Consider the following 25,328-nt stretch of genomic DNA (forward strand, 5'->3'; position numbering starts at 1 on the left):
TGAATTTGAAAATACTCTGATTTCCTTCTGAAGTTATCGTGTTTGCAAGATTTTTAGAAAATTTGAACTCTGACCTCAACCTGAGATTTGAACTTGTCCGAGACCCACTACTGTAAAATTCAATCCTGGCATCAGTCTGGCTCTAGTGTCATGCTTCAGTGCCTTAAACTCAGTGAACAGCACAGGTGTACAGGTGGGTTCAATCTGAATCTACAGCTTATGATCCAGATCAGCATCCAGAAAAAAAAATGACTCCCCCTGTAGGACAGAAATGCTTTGTCAGAGTTCACAGACACGTTTGACTGATTTGCATTTACATAGAGTCAAATCACAACAACAGCTCGTTGGAGTGGTTTGCAGAATGAGAATCAGCACCTGAAAGTCTGAGGCCAAGAAACGATTGTTGGTATTTAAACAGCTAGAAATGAACTGTTGGGCTATAATGTGCAACACATATTGTCAACCATCTCTTATGAATAATATCCGCCAATTTTACGAGGTAGAAGCTGCAATCAGTTTGTGGTGAAACTGTCACTGACATTAAAAACGATGGTGCCCAGAGGGCAGCAGAGAAGGCAACAAATACCACAATGATTCTATGAAGACATTTAAAGTATCCAAAAGGACTGGTGTGGTTACAGTGTAGCATACACAGTTTATATAATAACACAGAGCAGATTATTTATCAGGATAAGTGAAGATATTTGATTTTTTTTGTTTTTTTTAAACCCCAGAGAAGCGCAGAGTGCTCACTCGGGGTCAAAGACCACTTTAAGAACCATCTATTGGAAAATCAAAAGTAGTTGTATTTCAACTACACCTTCATAATGATTCCAAGACATCAGCAATTGTTTTAAGCATGCAGTGAATTCCCTTTGTTCAACCACAGACATGAAAACCTAAACCTACAGCAGCAGTGCTGCTCGTCACCAACAGCTCCACGTTTTGGCGTCTGTGGCACCAAAGGACTCCACCCCAGCAGCAGCTCTCCTCTCCTCCTCAGTTCACCTCATCATCATAATCTGTGTAATGATTTACTTTTGTGTTTGACGAGGTCGGTGGTCTCGTCACGTGTCACAAACCGTGTTGACACCCTTTAGGATTAGCCGTCGTCATCAACTGACTGAGCGTGAGCAGTGATGCCTTTAGAGCCGTATTTCACTATGACAGGCGAAAGAAGCCGTTTGTACCAATCATTAGAGCGGGGGTCTCACATTAAATGAGCTGTGGGCCACTGCTGGCCCGGTCTACTCATGTGACGGCCACTTTAGTGTTCATGTAGTACAAAACAAAAACTAACAAGAAAAAACCCACAAATATTTCCAAAAATGTTTTGTTTTGTTTCCAAATATTCTATAAGAAGACAAAGCTGCAAAAGTGAACGCGATCTTTTTCCTCCCTGTCAACTAACTGAAGCCTTTGAACCACCAAATAAACATATTGGCCGTCTCTGGTCAGACGTGGCAGCACTGCTGCTGCCATTGTGTTCATATTTAACCAAATCAAACCACAGACATAAGTGTTCACATTAGTTTGTGACTCTGTCACTGAACTAACACAGCCGATCCCTCAGCATATCTCTGTCACCTTCATATTAAACCACTTTTTAAAGAACTTATTTGAACATTGCGCTCAACAACAAACAAATCCTCAAACAAAAAAGTCACTTCAGAGACAAATTGCATTCGATTTCTTCAGGTCAATGTGCAAGCAGGGGGTGACGTGGGCTACAAGTGGACCCCGGGCCACGAGTTTGAGAGCCCTGATTTAGACGATATAATTACTTCCCACTGTGTTTGAAATGATTAAAATCATTAAAATATCAGTATATTTATATTTATTGTAGGACATAAACATCTGGGTTTTGTTTATGACAAAGGGGAACTGGAGATGGGCAGTCGAGTGGAAGCTCTCGAGCGACGTCCCGACCCTGACCTGTGCTCACGGGTTTTGAGCAGCGACCAAAAGAACAACACGGCACTTATACTGAATATGTTTTACTTTATACATTCATTGAACTCTTCATGACCACACCGGAGATTATTTACTAAACGTTAATATTCACAACTCTGATAACTTTCAAATGACTGACCGTGTCTCCTGTTTGTATGATTCAATATTCAAAACTATAATTAGTGGGAGAGGTTTCAATCATAATACATCCTAATAAAGAAAAGAAACAGAGGTACAAGGTGTAAATTTGATTTGGTTGAGATTAAATGTGTTTTTCAGCCCTGAATTGAGCTGTTGAACGGCCAAGGTTACGAAAAAACTGGAAACAATGATTTGAGAATCAGAATACTTCATTCATCCCAGAGGAAAATGTAATCTGATTAAAAAACACCAGATGTCGTGCATGCTTGTACGTTGGACAGTATTAATAATAATATGATGGTGAAATGCTTCACGCCTTCATTAAATCTAAAACTATTATACAAACAATGAGCTGATTGTGAGGGAACTTGTGTGCTGGTCCAAAGCTGGACTCTTTCAGCTCATTTTTGATGCTTCTGGTGTTTCAAACCACATTTCAAGTGTCCGTTATTCGAGCTTAACTGTGCACAGATATAGAGCAGTACAGACACCCCACAGACAGACTCGTGGTAATGAGTATTTATTCAAAGACCACAGAGGAGAGAATGCATATGTTGATCATTTACAGATGAAAGGTGATGAGAACATAAAGGAGGAGGAGCTCCTCCCCCCACAAACACAGTAAACACACATCCAATCAAGTGCATCATGTCTCACTTAAATGAGTTTCACTGCAACTCACCTCATTTTAAAATATAAGTGCTGTGTCAAAACGTTATTAGAGCCATGGTTAGACCTGCTCTAATGCAAACGAATGAAATCATTTGTAGAAAGTGAGTCAGGAATGGAGCCGCTGACCACAGACGCTGCAGCGTGTAAAGGGGAAACGCAGAATATCGTCATGGTTTCACAAGTTGTTTTTGAGAGTGAAGTCATATTCTCTGCTTTAGGTGTAGAATATGTCAGAATAAACATACACTCGCTGACCACTTCATTTGGTACACCTGTTTGACTGCTCATTTACAGCCAATCACAAGACTTTTCCCTCCACGACCGTGTCTACGTTTACAGAGAACGGTCTGAAAAAGGAGAAAACACAGGACACGTTAGCAGCAGCAGCAGCAGCAGACTAGACCAGGGGCTGCTCAGCAAGTACAGCAGGCTACAGTTCACTCGGACTCACCAAAACCGGACGACAGAAGTTTGCCAAAACACCCTGATGAGTCATTTCTACTACAATATTCAGATGATAGTGTCCGAATTTCAACACATGGACCCGCCGTGGCCTGCAGCAGTGGTCCAGGCTCTGTGTGCCGGTGTTAAAGTGTGGGCGTTCTCTTCCCTAAGTACCAACTGAGCATTGTTTACACACCACAGCCTTCCTGGGTACTGCTGCTGACCTGGTTTAATCGTCTTCTGATGGTGCAGGTTATCACACCGTGCCACAAAGCTCAAATCACCTCAGACTGCTTTCTTGACTTCATTCCACAGCGTCCACTGTGGGGCAGCAGTCGAATCTGCAAACCGTGCAAATCTCTGAAGACTGTTTGCAGCGGCTGGATGATGTAAGAGTGCAACCCAGCACTAGCAGAGTGTACCTAATAAACTGATCATATATGTTCTTTTGCTCACAATTGTAAAATTCTATGACATCCTAATGTGACTTTTTCTTAAAACATGACTTTTCCCCCTTAAAATCCAACTTTTTGTGAAAGCACAACTTCTTAAAAATACAATAAAAAAGTAACATTTTTAGACTTCTGTTTTCAGTGGCCCAGGTTCTCATATTTCTCCCACCTGTACAACCAATCCTGACTCTTCCATCAGTACATCGACAGCCTACAAGGTGAGAACGATTATGTGAAAGGGCTGTCGATGAAAACAAAATCCCTGAGGTACAATTTCCAGGTGAAGAACTGGTTATGGCAGACTTTTCTTTTCCAAATAATTAATCTTCAGTTTTCTTCGTTGCATAAACTTTGTACAGTGAACGAAAAATATGAAGCGGTACCAGAGCTGAAGCGAGGGATTCAAAGTGAAGGCAGAAGTTCAACGAGCTTCGCTCCAAGTGTTGAAAAATGACGCTGTTTGGAATAAGGTAGAAAAACTGGATATAATTACAAACAGAGACTGTAGAAACCAGGCTGCATCAAAGTGCTCATATAAAGAAATAATCATTCATATTTACATATTTTTGTACAGCTTTTAGCTAACAAAATGATTCAGGCTGATGTTGATGCCAAATGCTGAGGATAAGTGAGAAGAGGGCCTCCTCTTCCTCCTCTGTAAACAAGAGATTAAATAGACTGGAGTGATGTGAACCCAGTGACTGCACGCTGCCATTCATTGTCTTCAGCAATAACACCAAACATAGTTTAATTCTATTGGATGCACACAAGGACATTTGGGGTTTAGTACATTTTAGGGGACAAAGTGCTGAGTTGTCTTAAATTTGACTCAGTTTTCTTGTTCGCCTCACTGAGCACTCTGTTTCTTACTTCCTGAGAGAAGACTCAGGCCCCCACAATGCCACATTTCCAGGAGTTCACTGTGCCATAAGTGCTAAAGTCCAGATACTCGTTGGGTATCAAAGGAACAAACATTTTGACTTGCAGCAGGGAAACCAATGGCTCATTTCCACTCACTCAGTCAGCAACTTGCTCACCCCTTTTGTCTGTTAGCGAGCACTGCCGAGCATCATGAAACTTTGTGGCGAGATCAAGCGTAGGATCGATAAGTTATTATATTTTATTGCATAACTGAATGCCTTTCTTTAGAAATGCAAAATAGGGCATCGGTACTAGAAGTCCTCTCCGAGCTTGCCTGACCTTTTCCTCCTCTGACAAACCAAACATGTCTGCTGTGAACGAGTATCCGTGTTTAAATCTTCCACATTTACATTGATTCAGACCAGAAAGTTACTTCTGTTTTTCCTGAACCAGCCCGCATGAGACGCACAACATGAACTGCTAATTCTGTCTGCGCGCTAGCTAGCCCAGGAAGAGGGTGGCCCTGGTGACCTCAAAGTGGAATTTGAGGAGTTTGTTGCCATTTTGGGATGTTTACACTGGAAATCTTTGTTGTGTTTACACTAAAATCAAAGCATTCAGCATTCAGTAAAGCTTTCCTTTTTGGAGGACAGGAATCAGAACATCAAACGTAACAGTGCCGCTACGTTAGCTGGTAGGAAACTGCTACCTGCCAGTTAGCAAGCTAAATAATTAGGCAAAAGGTTATCAAAGACATAACTGTCCCATTACTTTCAGTTCTTTTGTGGGGCATTTTATTCTCCAGAGGAGCAGTTGCAGCTGAAAGCTGCAGGTGCAACACGGCTAATATCTTGCCTTGGTCAAACTTCACAAAGTATTAAGTCCATGCATTGATATGATTCTGACATAAACATAACTAGTAGGCTTGGCTGTTAAATGTCGGCATCATAAATGCTGCTCTGTATGCGCCTGTACCTGGGGACCCCATCTACTTTGAACAAAACTGGCTTATTAGCACATTAGCAGCTAGTTTGGTACGCCCAAAAAGGCTAAGGAGCAGATTAAATTCACATGCAGCTAGCTGCTAGCAGCTAGCTAGAAGCAAAGCAGAAATGTTTTGTTGTTGGCTGCCAAAGAGAACACTGCATCAATTCTTGGGATGTGAAAAGCGAATGTCCCCCCAACAAAAAGAAGATCCATCTATGTTCAATGTTAGCCACATTAGCAGTGAATGTGACTGGACCGATAGCATGAGCCCCATCTCATTTTTCTATAAATTACTTTTTAAAAGTATCTTAGCGTTACTCTACAGTTTGTGTCCGCAGATTCAGAGATATTATCCGATTGCGCCAGAGGACCACCCACTTGGGTTCATGTTGATTTATATTTAAAGTACCAACAGATACAAAGCTAGGAAATAAATACATAAGCAAAACATACATTTTGTACATCTAAAGCAATAATTTCCCCAAATCTTGTGAGGTCCTCAGGTAAAACAGGCGATGTGCAAAAAAGCTTTAGTTTCAAATGAGTGGCTGCACTTTGATTTTGTTTTAGGCTGCGCGATATTTGTATTGTTGTCGATTCCCATGTGACACCCGTTATTGTCCTTTAGCCACAGCAGTACTCCCAGATGCCGACTTAAAGGGAAATTGCAGTCTTTTACAAATTACAAATACCTGAATTTCCCTTCAAGAGAACAAGGAGGGCTGTTTCTGAAGTCATGTAAGGAGCAACAGACAGAAGCCCTTCTTAAGTGTCCAAGTGTGCTGAAGTGGGGGCCAGCTCAGTATGTCCGTGGTCCCGGGGTGAAAAGCAGTCGTCAGAATGGATGAAATGCAGGGCAGTCTGGTTGTAGCTCTGCAGGGCCTGCTGCTTTTCCACTGCGCTGAAATACAGCGAGTGAGGGTGGACCTGCTGAACATGCCTTTTAATAGTGCTGACCTTCAGTGTGGCCAGAGTGGCTCCACACACCATGCAGATCAGCCCGTGCCTCCTACAGTCGTAATCCATCAAGTAATCCGTCCGCCAGCGCACCTGGTAGTTCCTCCTCTGGTCCTTGCCGGGGTAATGACCATGACGAGAAGGTGTGTTTGCAGCGCTGCTATCCTTTGATTTGCCCTTGGCTTCGCCCACAGCTTCCTCCTTTATCACCAGTTTGCTGGGTATTTTGACATCAGGGGAGGCGTCTTCATTTGTCTCTCCTGCGGTACTGAGGACATCAACTTCACTGGGGTTGATTTCTGTGGGAAAAAATAAGGGGGAGGGGATGCCAGATTCTTGCCTAGTTCCACCACAAAATCAAGTCACACGCTAGTGTCTTTGCTTGTTGCACCTGATAGCACTTTTCCAGCCTTTCTAACCACCCACAGTGCTGACTCAAGTGGCGTCTTCACGGTAAGTTGCAAACAAGCTATGTTAATACACGCTATGCGATTAGCACTCCCGCCTGGTTTGACCGAGCCAGGACCCCATAAGTTCTCCCTGTGCCTGCATGTGAATCACATTAATTTATACACTTTAAACTGAATGAATGTATGGTTAAACTGTGACTTGTAGTCTAAAGTGCTTTGAGTGGTCAGTAAGGTAGAAATAGTTAATAAGCAAGCAAACTATCATCTTCATTTTTCAATAAAACCCAAACAGAACAATGTTCCTGACAAAGCGCGCGCTGTTTAACTGATTTATCTGCTACATTAGCTAACTTACTCGCTACACTACCATTCTTGTGGAATCTTTTACTGACTGTATCAGCTGTGAAATGTCAGTTTCGGCTGGACTCTATAGAGAATTGCAAATGCTGAGATTTACGTATTTTTCGGATTATAAAGCGCACCAGATTATAAGGCACACTAAGCGAAACAAAACAGTTAGATAAGTCAAACTTTACTCAACTCATTCTTCTTGCTTTCATATCATTGATTCATTAATGTGAATTCTCTTGCAGCTGCTCTATTCCCATGTTGTTGCAGTATATTAATGACTAACCTCGTATTGTGGATGGATTATTACGGAGCCCCCCAGGGGACATGGGAGAAAAAAAAATTAGGGAGAAAAAAAAAAATTAGGGAGGAAAAAAAAAATTAAGACGGACTTTTGAGATCTCGCAAAAGTATTGCGAGATCTCGCAAAAGTATTGCGAGATCTCGCAAAAGTTTTAGCCGCATTCTTCGGAGGCCGCCAGCTCGAAGCCGACCGGGAGGTCGAGGCACGATGTGCCGGGAAAGCGGTGTTCCTCCCGGCTGTAGTAGGTCTCGACTTCCCGTTAGCTTCGAGCTAGTGGCCGCCAGCTCGAAGCCGACCGGGAGGTCGAGGCACGATGTGCCGGGAAAGCGGTGTTCCTCCCGGCTGTAGTAGGTCTCGACCTCCCGTTAGCTTCGAGCTAGTGGGTGTCAGATCTCCAAAAACTCGGAGCTCTTTTGCAAATATGTGATGTCTTGTAAACCGAGCAGGTATCTGACGTTTACACAACTACATTCACGCCTCAAAATATCTTAAAAGTGTATTTTGTGACCCAGAAAGAGTAATATTACAACTAAGTAGCTGCCGCCATTGTTGGAGTTTTGCGAGATCTCGCAATACTTTTGCGAGCGCTCGCAATACTTTTGCGAGATCTCGCAATACTTTTGCGAGATCTCGCAAAAGTCCTCTTAATTTTTTTTTTCTCCCTAATTTTTTTTTTTTTTTTTCCTCCGTAATTTTTTTTCTCCCATATCCCCTGGGGGGCTCCGTAGATTATCTCAGTTGTTCTCCTGCTGAAGTTTGGTGCGTTTACAGCATCCTGCCATGCGATTGCATTTGTCCCTAACCTCACATTAACTTTTATCGAGTGGAAAAGTGTTAGCGTTCATCCTCCAGCTTCACTGTGTTTATCTTATGGTAGCATAGCTGTGTCGCTAGCGTATCACGTAGCACATCATTATATACCAGCTAGCCCAACTTCAGTAACCCTACAAACGTCACTGCTGTTTAGTTTTCTGTCTTCATTTATGTTGGAAGTGATAGCAGAGCTGTACGTTTTAATTTTTCAGAAATCTCTCAGTCAGAACATGCTATATATCTTTGATTCTAACTCCACTGTAAATTTAATAAATCTGTTTTCATGGATGCCTGGATGTTAAACTTAATTGTTACACCTGGTAAAGCAGCAACGCTGATCATTTTATTAAAGATGAAAGAATTTAGACAGTTTTTAACTCTCAGTGATGCTGCAGTGTTCGTTTGACTTTGGGACCTGAAGTACAGAGTTTGGACCCAGATTCTCCGGAGGCTCTGTACTACAAGTCGTACTAAAACATTTTTGACAGATTTTTGAGCACCGTGTACCACATAAAATCGGTTCGAGGTCAGTGAAGCACAACAGAAATCATACATAAGGCGCACTGTCGATATTTGAGAAAATTAAAGGAGTGCGCTTAAAGTGCGCCTTATAGTGCGGAAAATACGGTATATGTACAAATGTCTGTTTTCTCAGGCTAAGTGAGGATGCTAAAAAGACCAGCCAAACACAAACAACTCTTAACACAGCAGTCAGGTGCTTTTGAGCCTCTGTGAGTGGGAATGTGTTGTGTTCCACTGACTGTGGATGTCAGCAGCAGCTGACAAAGCTGACTTATAAAACATGAAAAGTACAAAACCCCCAAACTTTCTAAAAAAGGCCTAATATTGTTGAAAAATACCACTAACAAGTTTACAGCTTTACAGAGACGTGTATCAGTGCTGAAAGCTTCTCACCATCTTGGATCTGCATGCCTTCACTGGGGTAATCTTTGGTCCAGGCTGCAGCCATGGCTTCCCTTTCCTGTCGGCTCAGGGTTGTGGTCTCCGGGTGACATTCCTGGATGTGGCGGCGGAAGCTGCTAACCTTGGTTTCATGCAGGACCTGAGAACACACCATACAGAACATGCCCTGGCCTTGAGGCCCGTAGGCCACCAGATAGTCCAGACGCAGCCGCCACGGGTCGCCCCCGTGTAGCCTCCTCTTCTTAGGCTGCCGGAAGGGCTGCAGACCCTGCTGGGGAACTCCGACACCGCCGTCCTCACCAATAAGACAAGTGTCCTGAGTGAAAGTGCCGTCGCCCTCCGTGTACACGTCAGTGTTGATCTGGATGGTTTCCACGTCCTCAGAGAAGAGCCCCACAGTGCCATCTTTGGTGTTGGTCTCTGATTTGTTTGAGTGCTCCGCTTCTTCTGCTACAGGGCACAGAAACATACATTTCTAATATTAATCCGTTTGTTTCAGGCCCACTGTGGCTACATCAGTCTGTTCAAATGACAGCTGTGAGTCATTCAGACATTCAGAACACCCCAATTTTCCAGTTTTTTTAACAGCAAATTGTGCAGTTTAATGTCTCATTGCACTGAAATCAAAGCATAGCACAAATAAGTAATTGGAGTTAAAAAAGAAATCATTGAATCATCTTATAGACCAAAATGTTTTCTAAACCTTTGACTCATCAAAGTTCCCTCTTTTGGCAGATATAACAGCTGAACACAGTCGTGGCTTCTGTCTTCAACAGAAATCAAATCTTCTCCCATATCTGTAGCAGAAGTTCCCATAAATGTGGACCTTGTAGGCTGCTTTGCTTTCACTCTTCTGTCCAGTTCATCCCAAACCAGCTCGATGGGGTTAAGTCTGGAGGCTGTGCTGTGTTTTCAAGCTCACCATCTTGTTCTTTGTTCCTTTTTTTTTTTTTTTTTTAATAGCCTACGTCTATTGCAGCATAACTAAGGGAGGATTCAGGGTCACCTGGTCCAGCCCTAACTATATGCTTTAGCAAAAAGGAAAGTTTGAAGCCTAATCTTGAAAGTAGAGATAGTGTCTGTCTCCTGAATCCAAACTGGAAGCTGGTTCCACAGAAGAGGGGCCTGAAAACTGAAGGCTCTGCCTCCCATTCTACTTTTAAATACTCTAGGAACAACAAGTAGGCCTGCAGAGCGAGAGCGAAGGCTCTAATAGGGTGATATGGTACTACAAGGTCATTAAGATAAGATGGGGCCTGATTATTTAAGACCTTGTATGTGAGGAGCAGGATTTTGAATTCAATTCTGGATTTAACAGGAAGCCAATGAAGGGAAGCCAAAACAGGAGAAATTGCTCTCTCTTTCTAGTCCCTGTCAGACTCTTGCTGCAGCATTTTGGATTAGCTGAAGGCTTTTCAGGGAGTTTTTTGGACATCCTGATAATAATGAATTACAGTGTCCAGCCTGGAAGTAATAAATGCATGAACTAGTTTTTCAGCGTCACTCTGAGACAGGATATTTCTAATTTAGAGATGTTGCCAAATGGAAGAAAGCAGTCTTACATATTTGTTTAATATGTGCTTGAAGGACATGTCCTGGTCAAAAATGACTCCAAGGTTCCTCACAGTGTTACTGGAGGCCAAGGTAATGCCATCCAGAGTAAGAATCTGTTAGATACCATATTTCTAAGATTTTCAGGGCCGAGTACAATAACCTCAGTTTGATCTGAATTAAGAAGCAGAAAGTTAGCGGCCATCCAGGTCTTTATGTCTTTAAGACATTCCTGCAGTTTAACTAATTGGTGTGTGTTATCTGGCTTCATGGACAGATAGAGCTGGGTGTCATCTGCATAGCAGTGAAAATGTATGCTATGTCTTCTAATGATACTGCCTAAGGGAAGCATGTATAATGTAAACAGAATTGGTCCTAGCACTGAACCCTGTGGAACTCCATAATTAACCTCAGTGTGTGAAGAGGACTCTCCATTTACATGCACAAACTGGAGTCTATTAGATAGATATGATACAAACCACTGCAGTGCAGTACCTGTAATACCTACAGCATGTTCTAATCGCTCTAATAGGATATTATGGTCGACAGTATCGAAGCTGCACTAGGTCTAGCAGGACAAGCACAGAGATGAGTCCACTGTCAGAGGCCATAAGAAGATCATTTGTAACCTTCACTAAAGCTGTTTCTGTGCTGTGATGAGCTCTGAAACCTGACTGAAACTCTTCAAATAAACCATTCCTCTGCAGATGATCTGTTAGCTGTTTGACAACTACTCTTTCTTTTCTTTTTTTCTTGTTCTTTGTTCCTAAGGTAGTTCTGGCATGTTTGACAGTTGATGCCACACACTGTGGAGCTTTCACCCACTCAACAATGTACAAAGCTCCTGCGTGACGAACCGAAGATTTCAAGCTTTGATTATTTAGTCCATAATACCTCTTTGTCTTATTCTGACGTCTGGCGTTCTACCTGCAGCTCGAAGTCTTCTCTTCACAGTTCAAGCTGAGACTTGCTCACTATAACCACTGTTATGCTTGAAAGCAGCTTCTGCACTGCTGCAGAGCAGCTTTAAACTGTTAGCCCATGTTGTCCCTGAAAAAGGCCTTTTTGTACCAGTCTGAAATGTACATTATTTTACTGGTTTTGGTAACGTTACCTTTTTTAACCTCTGGCAGTTCAACACTTTGTACCATTTCAAGCTGTTCACTGGACCTGAATGACTTGAATTGCAATAACTGGAATAATTAGTGTAGGTCACATCCCCACAGCTTCATTCAGAGAGGAAGGACAGAGAGCCACACAGTGTCACGGTCTGTGAGAAATCAAGTGACATATCGTGCCATCATCTTTAGAGAGGTCACGTCCGATGTGTCGTTGTTGTGCATGAGATAGATATAAGGCCAGAAAAGGTGGAGAGCTGGGTCTCTGACTCTGGCCTCCATCAGCACCATCGCTGCACTTTTATCATTAGTTTGGATGGGAGTTATTCCTGTTTCAGTTTAAATTGTTTAGTTTCTTGATAGTAGTGTGACATTTGACAGGTTAAAGTGTCCATACTGATGCTGCTGTGAGAAGTAACTGATGAAGTCACTGCTGCTCTTCCTCCTGCACATTTAAATGCATCTCTCTCACTGTAGAGAAACATCCATTCACTCTCACAGATCCAGCTGCTCTGTGAGAACGACTGAAGCAACAAACAGACTCCGGTTCCTGTTAACCTCTCATCAAAACTCTGACAGCAGCTGTTGTTAATGTGACCTGTCACAGCCTCCATCACAGTAAAGAGTTCAGCAGGTAACAGGTGTGTCAGGTTAAGTTACATGAATGTCTACATAAAAGTGTAGATGGTGCCAGACTAAATCATGTCTAACATGTTGGCCTTTTGTCTTTGTCACTGTCTCATCGAACTTCTGTTCAATGATCACCTCAGACTACTGACAGGGGTCAAAGGTGAATTTGGAAGGAAGATCTGGTTTGAGAATATTCATCAAACAATCGTTTCTGTTGCTGATCCCAGTTGTGTTCAGGCTGACTCGGACATTCGTGGTCTCTGTGGATGTCACCAAAGCTATCATGACTGATTTTGAGCTCCTGGATCAGGGGTGTCCAACTCCAGGACTCGAGGGCCGGTGTCCTGCAGGTTTTAGATCTCACCTTGGGTCAACACACCTGAATCACATGATTGGTTCATTACCAGGTCTCTGGAGAACTTCAAGACATGTTGAGGAGGTCATTTAGCCATTTAAATCATCTGTGTTTAATCAAGGACACACATAAAACCTGCAGGACACTGGCCCCCGAGGCCTGGAGTTGGACACCCCTGTCTTAGACAGTATAGGACCTTATGAAAGGTGGAACCTGGTGTTTGAATCCAACCACCATGATAATCTCTGGTAACCTTTTACTGACCATGACGATCCCAGCCTGCTCTGCACCAGCACAACCATCTGACTCAAACAAGTTAGGCTTGAATCTGAAAATTACATATAAAATGTCAAATTTCCAGTTTGTGTCCATCTCTCTCCACCAACACTAAAAAATGAGTCATCTTACCCTCCCCACCTCTCTTTCTAATGTCAGTGCTGTGGAGTCTGAAGATGAACTGAGCTGGGGTATTGCTGATTCACACGCTCTGAGAGCCAAACACATTACAGGGTTTATCCACTGCTAAATACAGTGAACACTGTACACTTAGCTAACAGACACACTGGATCCAAACTGCAGCTTTATGGATGTGAACCATGAACACATCACAGCACAGAGACGGAAAAGAGAAGATGGTGAACGTGTAAAAGGACCACAGGGTGACATTACGATCTTATGTTAATCTGTGGCTACAGTACCTCCTACTGGTTTCACTTGCACAAACCATTTCCTTAATACCAACACTGCGTTTTGCTGGTGGGCGTGTGAGGTGTCGCACTTCTTACCGTGAGTCTGAGTCCAGGCCTGAAGGATGCAGTGTTTCTCCTCAGAGCTGTACACCAGTGAGTTAGGGTGGGTGTCCAGCAGGTGGCTCTTTATGTGGTCCAGGTGAAGCGAGGGCAGCACCGCTCCACACACCATGCACAGCAGCCGACCGGCATGAGACTCGTACTCCATCAAGAACTCCTGACGGAACCAGGCATGCAGCGAGTCGTTCAGATAGCGTTCCAAGATCTGCGCTGACGGCTCGGGCAGGTACTGCTCCTCTTCTTTAGGCTGCGGGGCTTCGCCCTCCACAGAGCAGGGAGTCAGGCTGATGGGCTGCTGCGTTTGCTCCTGGGCTGTCACAGGGTCTGCAGTTTCTGCTTATAGTAGAGACAAAACAGCATGACAACAAATCAACATTTTAGCTTCATGGCACTGTACTAGCTTTGCTTCCAGCAGACAGGTAACGTCAGGTGTTTACATCTTCATTCCAATTTGTGTGATTACACCATGGTTATTATAGATGTCTTCAATCAGCCAGGACAAATTGCCTTTTTGTCCTAAAAACAATGAAAATGTGCAAGATAGCAACAAAGACACCGCTAACTAAAAGAAACTTGTTTTTTTTAACTCTTTTTCTGAATCTGGGAGTTTTACATTTGGGAAACTTCCCTAGCATCACAATGTTAAATCCATTGTTTTTACATAAAGTAATATCTGCCACAATCTGCACTTTTCTGCCACCTACTGTGGACACACGGGGCGGCTGCAGCTCAGGAGGTGGAGGAGGTCATCTGCTAATCAGAAGGTCGGTCGTTCCATCCCTGGTCTCCATGCCAAATATACTTTGGCACTAACCCAGAGTTGTGTGTGAATGTGTGTGAGTGTGAGATAAAAGGCACTAATGTAGAAAAAGTGCTTGTGCGAGTGGGTGAAAACTGCATGCTGTATGAAGTGCTTGATCCCAGCTTTCACTTTGTCCACCATGCACGTCACAGGCTCAGTGCTTCAGCTTCTCCTGTTTGCTTTTCCAAGCATTATGGGATAGCAGCTCCATTTTCACTGGTGTGTGTGAGTGATTATTCATGTTATTTTTGTCAGGCAAGAACGAGTGCTACCTCTCTGTAATATTAAATAAGCAACATGGACTACCTTCAAACAGTCCAATCCAATCAAACATTACATCATCGGTTCCTCCTCACACCATGATATGAGTTCATACTGAGTGTGAGAAAATCGTCTGCTTAAACCAACCCACCTCCAGTCTGGTGACCTGAGTGCCTAGTGTCCTCTTCGCCCTGGAGTGAGGGTGCCGAAGCAGGGCTGTATAACTTCTGCCCTCCCCCCAAACTCAGGTGGCTCTCCCACCCCGAGCGGATCACCTCTTTGTCAGCAGCGCTCCACAGCAGGGAGTCTGGGTGCTTCTGTCTGATGTGCCTCTTGATAGTGCTGAGCTTCAGAGTGGCCAATGAACTACCGCACACCATGCAGATCATGCCGTGCCTCTGGGGGTCAAAGTCCATCAGGTACTCGCTGCGCCAGTACTCGTGGTAGTACCGGCGGTGGTCACGGCCTGGAATCCGGCTCAGGCCTGGACGCGAGGCTCTCTGCACCCTGGGTTTGGCTCCAGAGGGCCCCGGGGCCAGGGAGAGGAGGAGGGGGTGATCTGGGCTCTCTGTGATGCTCCAGTAGCTGGTGCTTGGTGACCTGACAGGCGTGGCCACACCGCTCTCTGATTCCACCTCTCCATGGCCATTGGCAAGACCGTCTTCTTCAGACAAGAACGAGACAGAGTACAGATCAGAGCAGCAGGTTTCAAACTGAGGCAGTGTCTTCATGTTGCTAAAGCAGAGATCTCAGACTTAAGCTGTGGGCCACTGCTGCCACTGTCATCTCATGTGAGGCCACAAAACAAGCACAAAACAAGAAAACACCCACAAATATTTCAAAAAATGTCGTATTTGTTTGTTTTTTGAAATTTAAAATATTGTATAACAAGACAAAACTTGACATAAACGCAATTTTGTTCGTATTTAACAAAATCAAAGTGACACATCAGCCAATCCGACATGCTCTCTGCTCATGTGGCCTTCATATTAAATCAGTTTTTGCTTTTTAAAGAACGTATTTGAACATTGCACTTAGCAACAAACAAATCCTCCCTAACAAAAAAGTCACTTCGAGGGCCAAATTGCCTTCGATTTCTTCACGTCCATGTAGAAGTAGGGGTGATGTGGGCCGCAAGTGGCTAACGCATGAAAAATACAGTTCAGTTTACAGATGAGCATCATCTGTACAAGCAGAGGTGTTTGGCAGGCTGCTGATTCAGGTGTGTGTTAACACAATGCTACAATCTTTGCAGGATGTCCCAGTAAATTCAGCTCAGGTTCAGATCATGCAGCCCTTCGGGCCTCAGTTAGCAGGAGAGAGGCTCGTCTTGCGTAAAGAACGTGGTGCCATTGGGTTTGTAAAGCTGCATCTGAACAAACCAAGACTTCTGAAATAATGTTGATTAGTCAGATAAGATCAAAGTGGAGATGTTTCCCCATAATGTGAAGAACAAACCAAACACAGCAGCGCAGCAAAAAGACTTCACACCAGCTGTCAGTGCGGGGTGTGGCTGATCACTTGTGCTTGTTCTGCAGCTACCTGAGCATCTTACAGTGTGTACAGCTCCTGTGTACCAAAGCATCGTGAGGCCACCTATCTGATACCCATGGTATCAATTTGAAGCTCCCACACCACTTTGTTCTTGAGTTACTGCACGCACAAACTTGGGTGTCTACATGGCCCGCCTGCCCGTCAGAGTGAATACCCCGTCAAATTGTTGAAGCTGCTGCTAAATTTAATTTCAATTTTGATTTATATTCAAAATTAAATTGAGAAGCACACTTCTCTATTCCTCAAGTCAACTAATATAGCACCAACTCACAACACCAGCCGTCTCAGTCCTCAGGCATCATCCTCTCATTCTCCAAGATTGTGTTAAATCATCTGGTCAAAAATCTTCTTTTAGACTTCTTCACCTCCCACCATTCAATCCTTGGCTCTACGTTCACTGGCTTCCTCCTCTTCATTTTTTCCCTTGCATTGCCTTTTAGTGTCTCACTGGATTTTTGCCGATTGTTAAGCACTTTGATCAACCCTGTTGTTTTAAAATGTGCTCTATAAATAAATAAACCTTAAAGTCATCCTATAGACTAGCATATGATGCTGCCTAGTTACGTTCTCCCATAGCACGACTTTGCAGTCTCTCTTTCAGACTGGACACTCAATAATAATCACACGTCCAACTATTTGTTGATCAGTAGTTGACTCCATGCGTTGCACTGGCTCACTCAAAAACAAATCCCTGTGGCTGACAGAGACCAATAAAAACTATATACACCTGAACATCAGCAGGCTTGGAGCAAAACACTCTAGTTCCCAGTTATATGAAGTTATGAAGGTAAAGGCTGTCCACACAGGTCTATTTCTATCTCACTGCGGATGGGTAACATTTAAATAGTGTGCTTAAATGATCCAACTTTTACAAAAACCCAAACGAGTACATGAGAGAAAGCAGCAGAGATATCATGTTAGGTCTAACATTGGTAGGCATGTCTTTCAGGCTAGCCTTTCAGTTCCTCGCAGCTTGAGCTTTAAACTTCCAGAGAAAGTCACGCTGCTGTCATTTGGTAATCAAGCACAACTTGCTTACGGACATTCCTGCGGTCAGCTCGCACCTCACGTGAAAGGATAACCCTGCCTTTTTATCTGATCAGCGTTTATTCCGCTCGATGACAGGTCTGAGACGGCCTGTACCTCCGCTGTCCACTAGGTGTCAGCAGTGTGCGCTTCGCCTGGCTGCCTGCGTGCAGTTGAGCCTTTGTTTATAGGAGCCACAGAGACGGAGGGGCCATGCTGCTCCATGGCTTTGTCCCTGACACGGATTAACTGGCTGCCTGATAATGGCTGTATATCTGACAGCCACGCAGACCCACTTAGCGTTGGAACAAAAACAAGAAAATTAACACTAGATGTGTTTTTTTGCTCTTTACCTACTAACTCGCTCTCCTCCTGCGTGGTTTCCTCCTGCCCGCTTGTCATTAATGAGAGCAGCTCCGGCTGATAGGCACAGCGGAGCTTCACGGGCTGCCCCTGCCCCGCTCCTTTCTCTTCCATCACTGGATCGCTGCTCTCGCTTTAGTCGTGGTTGGCGGTGCTTCGTTCAGTGGGTCGTGTCGCCGTCGTGGGGCATGTCACCCTGACAACAACAACACGTTCTCGCCGCTCCGCAGCGTTCGACACGCATCTGCCAGGCGCTCTATAACGAGCCCACCGCCGAGGAGCCCGTGCTCTCCGCGGTCCCCCCACGCGCCCCGCACGGGAGCCAAGTTAACTTTTCATGCAAGCACACAATCATAAATCCACCGGCGAAAAGGGCCGCTGCTCCGCGGTGCTCGGTGGAGGCGCCTCGGCTCAGGCCTCTACTCATGAATTTTTAGGCTCTTGCTTGTCTTCAGGGTGGGGAGCCGGACTAGGGGCCCCTGGGGCTCCTTAAGGGGCTCCTGGGTAAATTTAAAGAGACAGTAGCAGCTACGACGATGCACACCCACCCCGGGGGGGCAGAGGGAGCAGCAGGCGCTAATACCGGTAAGCTGCTGCTGCTGTTGTCCCACAGCCGCGACATGAAGGCAGAGCGCCGGTTAACCACGAGGCGGTGTGTCGGGGCCCCTCAGCAACTCCTGCTTTGTACCGGGGCAGCACGCGCTGTTTTCATGTGTCACACACATCTGTGCAGATGTTCGGCGGCGCAGAGACCGAAACGCACATGTGTTCATGACTTCCTTCTCGATTAGTAAACTTGTCTGAGTTGACATAGTCGGACTGAAACCTCTGATACACTAACTTTGATGGCCTCAGTCGTAAACAGTCTTAAACTCATGTTAATGCTATTAAAATGAAAAATGTTTCAGAACTCACACCTTTGGATCGCAAAGATTTACACACGTTTAATTCATGTATCGAGTCCCTAGCTATAGTCTTGCTGTGACGTCAATGTAGTTTTTTCAAACCGGATCCACGTTAAAGGAACCGGGCCGTGGCCCCCAGCGCCCTAACGTTGTTTGTCCGTCAGCCCCTCCCTCATGCTCATTTGGTCGTTGTGTAGAAAAGTGGATCCCTGCTTGAAGCGTGTGCAGATGAATTCGGGTCATGTGTAGAAAAAGACAATAAATCAATGGACCTTTGTGCAGCTATTCCAGTAGGGAACAGCTGTGCGGGGCCTCCGTGTCCCGGCACCACTCGGCTCTCTTTGGAAGAGACAGACAGACAGACAGGGGGACTCGTGACAGGTTTGTAAAATCCTTTTAATGCGACCCAGTGAATGGATGTGGCGTGGAAAGGAGGGGGCGTTGCACACTACTGTCTCTATGTACACAGACACACACACACACAGCGAGCATCCCACATCCTGGTACTTTTCAGCGTTGTCAAGGCAGCCTGAGCACGACTGGCGGAAAGTAGCTGCAGTGTCCTGGCAGAATATCTGTGCAAAACCGCCCCCAAAGTGTCCCGGAAAGTTAAGTGCCGCTAAAAGGTAACGGACGTGCATGTTTTCTGTCGCTCGTGCTTCCGGGCGCGCGGCTTTGCGGCTCGAATCTGCGCCTGTCCTCGCGGCTTTCACGCGCAGACAGGCGCCAGTCCGCGAGGACCAGAGCAGGAAAATGTTGTCCATTGTGCCGCTGAGAGACACAACGATCCAGGCACCATTTCCGCTCTAGTGCGGCCGCTTTTCCACGGCCGCCCTGCGTGTTTTGCTGTAGGTTGTTCGGCTGAGTGGCCTGGTGGCGTTTGACTGAAACACACTGAGAATAAAGAAAAATGGCAGATAGACTTTGTGATAGAGAGAGACAGCTTTAAAGGGACAGCGACTCGCTGTTTTCTTCCTGCTTTCTGGAGCCGAAGCACTCCCACACACGACGACAATTTCATTTATTTCATAGTTATCTCTCAATCTTACACTGAAACTCGTGTTTCACGCGGGATTCTGCACAGATGTTGTGACAGATGAGGTGGGCGTCGTGCACGTATTTATTGTCTCCTGACTGGTGCACGAAATCCTGCTGGAGTGAGTGCTACAGATCTTAGAGTACGTCAGTGCTCCACTGAGACCACCTCACTCCGTGTACTCCGTGTACTTTCGTTTCATCATGAGGCACACACATGTGAGTTAAACAGATAAAATGACTTTGGTTGAACTTATTTGGTGGAAATAAAAAACGTATAAATTGTTACATTTTTGTAAATAACTATTTGACTCTTCAGTCCTCGCTAATATTATCATTACTTTGTGCAATTGAAGGGGATTATTGTGTTTTATATACAGCACTTGTTAATGTTGTTGTGCTTGTTGTTGCATTACTGATCAGTGAGCATGTTGTAATTCCCATGGCTCCAATCACTGCTACGAGCAGAGATCCTGAAGCAGGACCTCAGTGTGCAGCACTGCTGTTTATTTCCAAGCCTAACTATGGCCACCGCACCTGCCTGCTTATATACTCTTTAAAACGACAATTGCAAACCTCAGTTTGAAATGTAGAGCAACAGTAGGTGCTGCACATTGTGTTTTAAAAAGTGGAAAAATATTGTGTTGATGCATGCTCGATCATCCAGGTAAGGAAATCCCATAAAGGTCTTCATTCTGTTCATCGGAAACGTTTCGTCACTCATCCAAGTGACTTCAACTTGTGTTCGTTTTGCTGTTGCTTAATGTTTATTACAAAGTATTACCTAGTCTTTAGCTTATTTTCATCACATTTTAATGCAAAGGCTGTTTTCTGTTCCTCAGGATATCTGCACACCACTGTGATGTCGGCGAGCATAAGAGGTGCTCAGAAACATGATGATGCTGATAATGACAGTTAGGATCCTGGACTGAGGGGCTACCAAGGCCAATCACTGCTGTTGGATGAGAACCGATGGGCTGTCTAGCCTGGCAACAGGATGCCAACTGCAAAAGGTAAAGGTGGCTCAACGTCCCACCGTTACCGGCCGGCCTCGGAGTACGATGATGCCACGCTCGCCCTAAAGCGAGAGTACTGGAGAAACAAGAAGCGAGAGCAGCGGGCCCGTGTGTCAGAGGAGAGGGAAAGGCACAAACGCAGCAGCAGCAGCCAGGGAGGGAAGCAGCTAAATGCCCCTGCAGAAGAGGCTTCCACTCTGGCCCAGTCATCAGGTGCTTCGTCAGCTCCTCTGCAGAGTAATGATAATTCATACAATTCTGTGTCAAAGCACGGAAATGCTCTGGGGGAGGGGTCACGTGAAACCACTGACAGCCAAAAGGAGAAGTGGCTCCAGACAGTAAAGCTCAACAAGCGTCTGCCTCAGTTGCCAGCGTCGTGTTCTATCTCTGCCAAATCAGCCAGCGGCAACGCAGCCGCAGGTAAACGTCAGACAGCAAGGGACGCAACCGTGTCCTCACCCGTGTCCTCACCCGTGTCCTCACCCGTGTCCAGTGGAACTCAGCTGAACACCGTATCCTCAGTGCCTCCAGTCAGAGTGACCAGAATAACCAATGGCAGCTCCAGTAAAACAGCACCTCAGCCACGTGTGTCTATGCAGGGTGCATCAGTCCCCAGAAACCAACATAAGGCACCGGTTGTATTACCCACTCAGCCCAAAGTCTTACCCACAGGTCTCGTTCTGGTGTCCTCTCCATGCGGCCCCACTTCCACTAAAGCAGAGAGCAAAAGAGCCATCTCAACACCTCAGAGTGGAACAAAGCGTGCCTTGGTCACCACACAGAGGGCTAAAGGTGTTGGCAATGCACGAGTTTCTCTGGAGTCCGACGAGGAAAGAGCAGCCAAGCGTCGGGAACAGTGGCGGATCAAAAAGCGAGAGCAGCGAGCAAAGCTTGCAGCTAGGTTAGCTAAAGCCAGAGAGAGGACACAGGGTGCAGAGATGACGTTTCAGAGGCTAACGGCGCCAAAAACCAGACACGTGGGAAGCATAGTTCTTCCATCAGAGTCACTTTTGAGAGGAGCAAGCCAGAAGCAGTGTCATACACGGGTCAAAACATCACTTACATCAGCCAAAAGTGAAAACAACAAACTGCAAAGTGGGACAGCAACTGTAGTTGTAACTGCTCTGCAAACATCTGATGTTCCATCTGTGAAAAAACCAGTAGACTCTCAGGGAAAGGTTCCAAGTTACGGTCATCTTGGCGGTGTTACCCGGGGTATCGCGAGATATAAAACGCCTAGACAAAGGTTCATCGAAGCACAGAGAAACTTAATGAACCACAGAAGTCTACGGTGTAAATCCCCAATGCTGCCCTCAGCTTTTGGTACCAGAAATATGCCCAAAATCAACCCCGACGACACGCCCGAGCAGATAATAGCTAAACGGAGAGAGTACTGGCGGATCAAAAAGCGCGAACAGCGAGCTAAGCTGTCCATGGAGGTAAAGGTTCGGTTGAAAGAGAGAGATTCTTTGATGAGGAGGGTGAAACGTTACCAGAAGATCCTCGAGGAGATGAGGAAGACTAGAGTGCTGGCGCAGTCAAGCGGAAGTGCCCTCACTCACAGCCCAGAGACCATCGGAGGATTCATCAAAGAGGACGGGACGCTGACTGCTAACATCCCTCACAGTTCTGTATGTCACAGCATAGCAGAAGACAAAAGCCAAGTAGAGCTTTGTGTAGTTTCTACAAACACTCCTTTGGCACAACAACAGCGTCAGCCTGACGCTAAACTGAGAAGTGTTGCTCCCATCAGGATAAACCCGGCGCCCCCTCCTCTTTGCTCAGCTCAGGTGAAAGTCTCTGCTCCTGGACAGCTAGCCAACAAACTGCCGCGACTGCTCGCAGTTAGACCACAGACTCACCTCAAAAGCACAACTGCTCCTAATTTGCACTCATCAGCTATCCAAACTGTGGGTCAGCTCACACTTGCTCATCCACAGAGCCCTCAAAATTCAGCAGGTTCAAACGTTAGCAGTTGTGTTATGAAAATGACCATCTCGAGCAGAGCGCCGTCGCTGTCAGCCCTGTCTCTGGATGCGGGGCTGACGGAGGAGGAGAGGATGGCAAAGAAGAGGGAGTACTGGAGGATAAAGAAGCGTGAGCAGAGAGCAGCTCGCGCTGTCCGACTGAGACAGGGTGTTTTACATGCTAGGGCCGGTGCAGCCTTACAAAGGAGGAAGCCTCAGAAGCAGGGGACGCTGATCACTGTGCCTCAGAGTAGAAATCTCACCGACACTACAGCAACTGCACCTCCTCTTTCCAACAACAGCGTGCTTTTTCTGCCTCGTGCAAATGAAATGAAACAGGAGAGTGACTCCATGCCAGCAGCTGACCTCAATTCTCCACCAGAACAAGCCATCTGTCCAGATATCAAACCCCCTACTTCCCCACCTCCAGCACCCCAGCTGGAGTCTGACCCATGTCTGAGCGCAGACAGCCAAACTGCCACTCTGCTAGCTGTGGCCTCCATGAAGAAGCTCCTGGAAGAATCTCTTAGCACAGTGACAGAATGTAAAAGTGAGCAGAACTCTATTAAAATGGAGACGATAGAAGAGGTTTCACAGCAAGACATGAAGCCAAATTTATCTCAGCTGTCCTTTGAAAGGGATGACACGGCTCCTATTGCTGCTGACCTCACTCTGCAGATAAAAAGCTGGGAGCTAGACAGCAAGGTCTCTGCAAAGGCCAGTTTACAAAGCCCTCAACTCAAGAACCCATCGCAGGTGAGTGAGACAGTTCCACCGCTTCCTGCTTCCAGTGAGCTAGGTGTGCATCATACCAGTGAGCACTCATCCCAGACCCCTTTGAACTACATAGTAAACACCTCCATGGAAGCACCACGCAGAACCCAGAGACTTTGCGCTAAAAAAGCCGGCTATAAAACCTGCTGCTCTCCAGAGCCACCAAAGCTGCATCACATCACAGCCGTGACGCTGGATAACCTGCAACCACAGCAGCAACAGCAGGAACAGCATCAGGCACAAGAGCAGAACATCTGCCCCGAATCAAAGCGGAGGTACAACAGCGTGGTGACGGAGCAGAGCGGCTTGACCAGCTTGCAGAGGAAGAGGGAGTACTGGAAGCTGATGAAGAGGCAGCAGAGGGCCAAGTTAAAGGCCAGGCAGAAAGACGGCGAGGGGGAGTGCAGCAGCGGGCTCTTCCCCAGAAGCGTTCAGGTAACACGAGCAGCACTCGAGCTCTTTTTCTGCAAGAGGTGAAGTTTCAGCGCTTTGGTGTGTAGCTAATAGCTAATATTGATCATATTTGATAGTATGTTGTGTCCCGCTGGTTGCCCCTGATGTCAGCTGTGCATCATCATCAGATTCATCTTCACGTGTGACTGTTTTTGAAAAATGAGTGCTAGCTCTGACCCACGTAGCATTTCAACTTTTGAAGCCTAGATTTTCGTGTTGTGTTCAGGATCTGAGCGTGGCAGAAATTCAACACTCAAAGTAAAGAAGACTGCATTTGATTTTCTTCCTCCTTTTATCTGCATACAGAGTTCCATTTGATGATTGCAAAGGTGACAAGCTTGACTAAGGCCACTGAAATCTGCCGCGTGCTACCAGATGAACCATTTCCGACTAGTGCAGCCTAACTTTGTATTTAGCTCGTGCAATGGGCAGAAAACCCAAGCATCACTTAAATGAATGAAAGCTATTGAGTATTTAGCAGCATGTGCACATAGTGTCTATGTAAAGGAGGGGCCCTCCATGTAAAGAGTGCATTTTTCACATACCTAAATTTCTCTATGTATATAAAAGTGGTTTCTGCAGTTGACTCAGTTCAGACTTGACTCAGTCCAGCTGAAGCTTGAATCGCTGCAATTCTCAGGCATATGGTATTTGAACAGGAAAAACAAAGTGGAGTTCATCTGAAGGGCGCCATTAAAGCTAGGAGCAAACTCTGCCTCAGTTTCTGAAAAGCCGTTTGTTCATGTCATATTTTCTTCTTTCAGACCCCGGGGCTCGTTATTATCAACAGTCTTAAAGGGGCCAGTCCTCCAGCAAAACGAGCCCTGCAGCCCAAACCACCTGTCTCTCCTCTGGACTCAGTGACCAGCATCCCCACCGTTCTGGTTGTTAGCCAAACAACATCTAATGCTCAACAGTCAGCGTGCACGCTCCAGGTCAGACTGCCTATCACCAGCAATGAGTACAGCAACGTCAAACTTGGGCCTTCACATGCTGTATCCAGCTGTGCAGGAGTTTCTGAATCTCTACAGCTTTCACAAGCATCTAGAAGCACTGATGTAGACTCGGCTCCCGCCCTCCCCGCTGCGAAGCCACCAGACAAACCACTGTCCAGTACTGACATGCACCTCATTGAACCCCTTGGTCAAAGTCCGTTAAAAATCCCCTCTGCTCACCTTCAGAGTCCCCCACACAAGAAACAATCCTCCATCCAGCTGGCACCAGTGAGCACCATGGTTCCTCCAAAGCCCATCCCAGGGGAAAGTGAGCAGGACTTTCTGAGGAGGAAGCGGGAGTACTGGAGGATAAAAAAGAAGGAGCAGAGAGCCAGGAAGGCAGTTCGGGAGAAGGGAATCACCCAAAGCTTCAACAGCTGGAAGACTAGGCTGCCTCCCCTGGGTCTACAGACAGAGGTGAGAGTTGCACAGTTACATAAACAGCTTG

General features: G+C 45.7%; 2 protein-coding genes across 7 annotated transcripts in view; one reads left to right on the forward strand and one right to left on the reverse strand.

Annotated features, from left to right (window-relative positions):
• Positions 1 to 3,743: 3,743 nt before the first annotated feature.
• On the reverse strand, positions 3,744 to 18,356 carry si:dkey-106g10.7 (zinc finger translocation-associated protein). Of its 3 annotated transcripts, none has more exons than XM_005945421.3 (5): positions 17,726 to 18,356; positions 14,944 to 15,453; positions 13,706 to 14,065; positions 9,258 to 9,716; positions 3,744 to 6,766 (listed from the first exon to the last, which is right to left on the reverse strand). In XM_005945421.3, the coding sequence occupies exons 1-5, from the start codon at positions 17,847 to 17,849 to the stop codon at positions 6,276 to 6,278; spliced, it is 1,944 nt and encodes a 647-aa protein (XP_005945483.1). In that variant the 5' UTR covers positions 17,850 to 18,356; the 3' UTR covers positions 3,744 to 6,275. The 3 variants fall into 3 exon arrangements, with proteins under 3 accessions (XP_005945483.1, XP_005945481.1, XP_005945482.1); XM_005945419.3 differs by having other exon boundaries at positions 14,944 to 15,456; positions 17,726 to 18,351; XM_005945420.3 differs by having other exon boundaries at positions 13,706 to 14,062; positions 14,944 to 15,456; positions 17,726 to 18,345.
• Positions 18,357 to 18,756: 400 nt separating this feature from the next.
• si:dkey-28a3.2 overlaps positions 18,757 to 25,328 on the forward strand; it is an 11,182-nt gene continuing 4,610 nt past the window's right edge. The window contains exons 1-4 of one of the 4 annotated variants that reach the window (XM_042213376.1): positions 19,109 to 19,266; positions 20,518 to 23,867; positions 24,650 to 24,820; positions 25,067 to 25,297. In XM_042213376.1, coding sequence (XP_042069310.1) covers positions 20,673 to 23,867; positions 24,650 to 24,820; positions 25,067 to 25,297 — 3,597 coding nt within the window. In that variant the 5' untranslated portion in view covers positions 19,109 to 19,266; positions 20,518 to 20,672. Of the gene's footprint in view, positions 19,022 to 19,108; positions 19,895 to 20,517; positions 23,868 to 24,649; positions 25,298 to 25,328 lie in introns of those variants that run through there. The other 3 variants (XM_005945417.3, XM_005945416.3, XM_005945415.2) reach the window with 3 other exon arrangements.

This window comes from Haplochromis burtoni, unplaced genomic scaffold, assembly GCF_018398535.1.
Source record: "Haplochromis burtoni strain Fernald_Lab_line unplaced genomic scaffold, NCSU_Asbu1 Contig_438, whole genome shotgun sequence".
Taxonomy (NCBI): Eukaryota; Metazoa; Chordata; class Actinopteri; order Cichliformes; family Cichlidae; genus Haplochromis; species Haplochromis burtoni.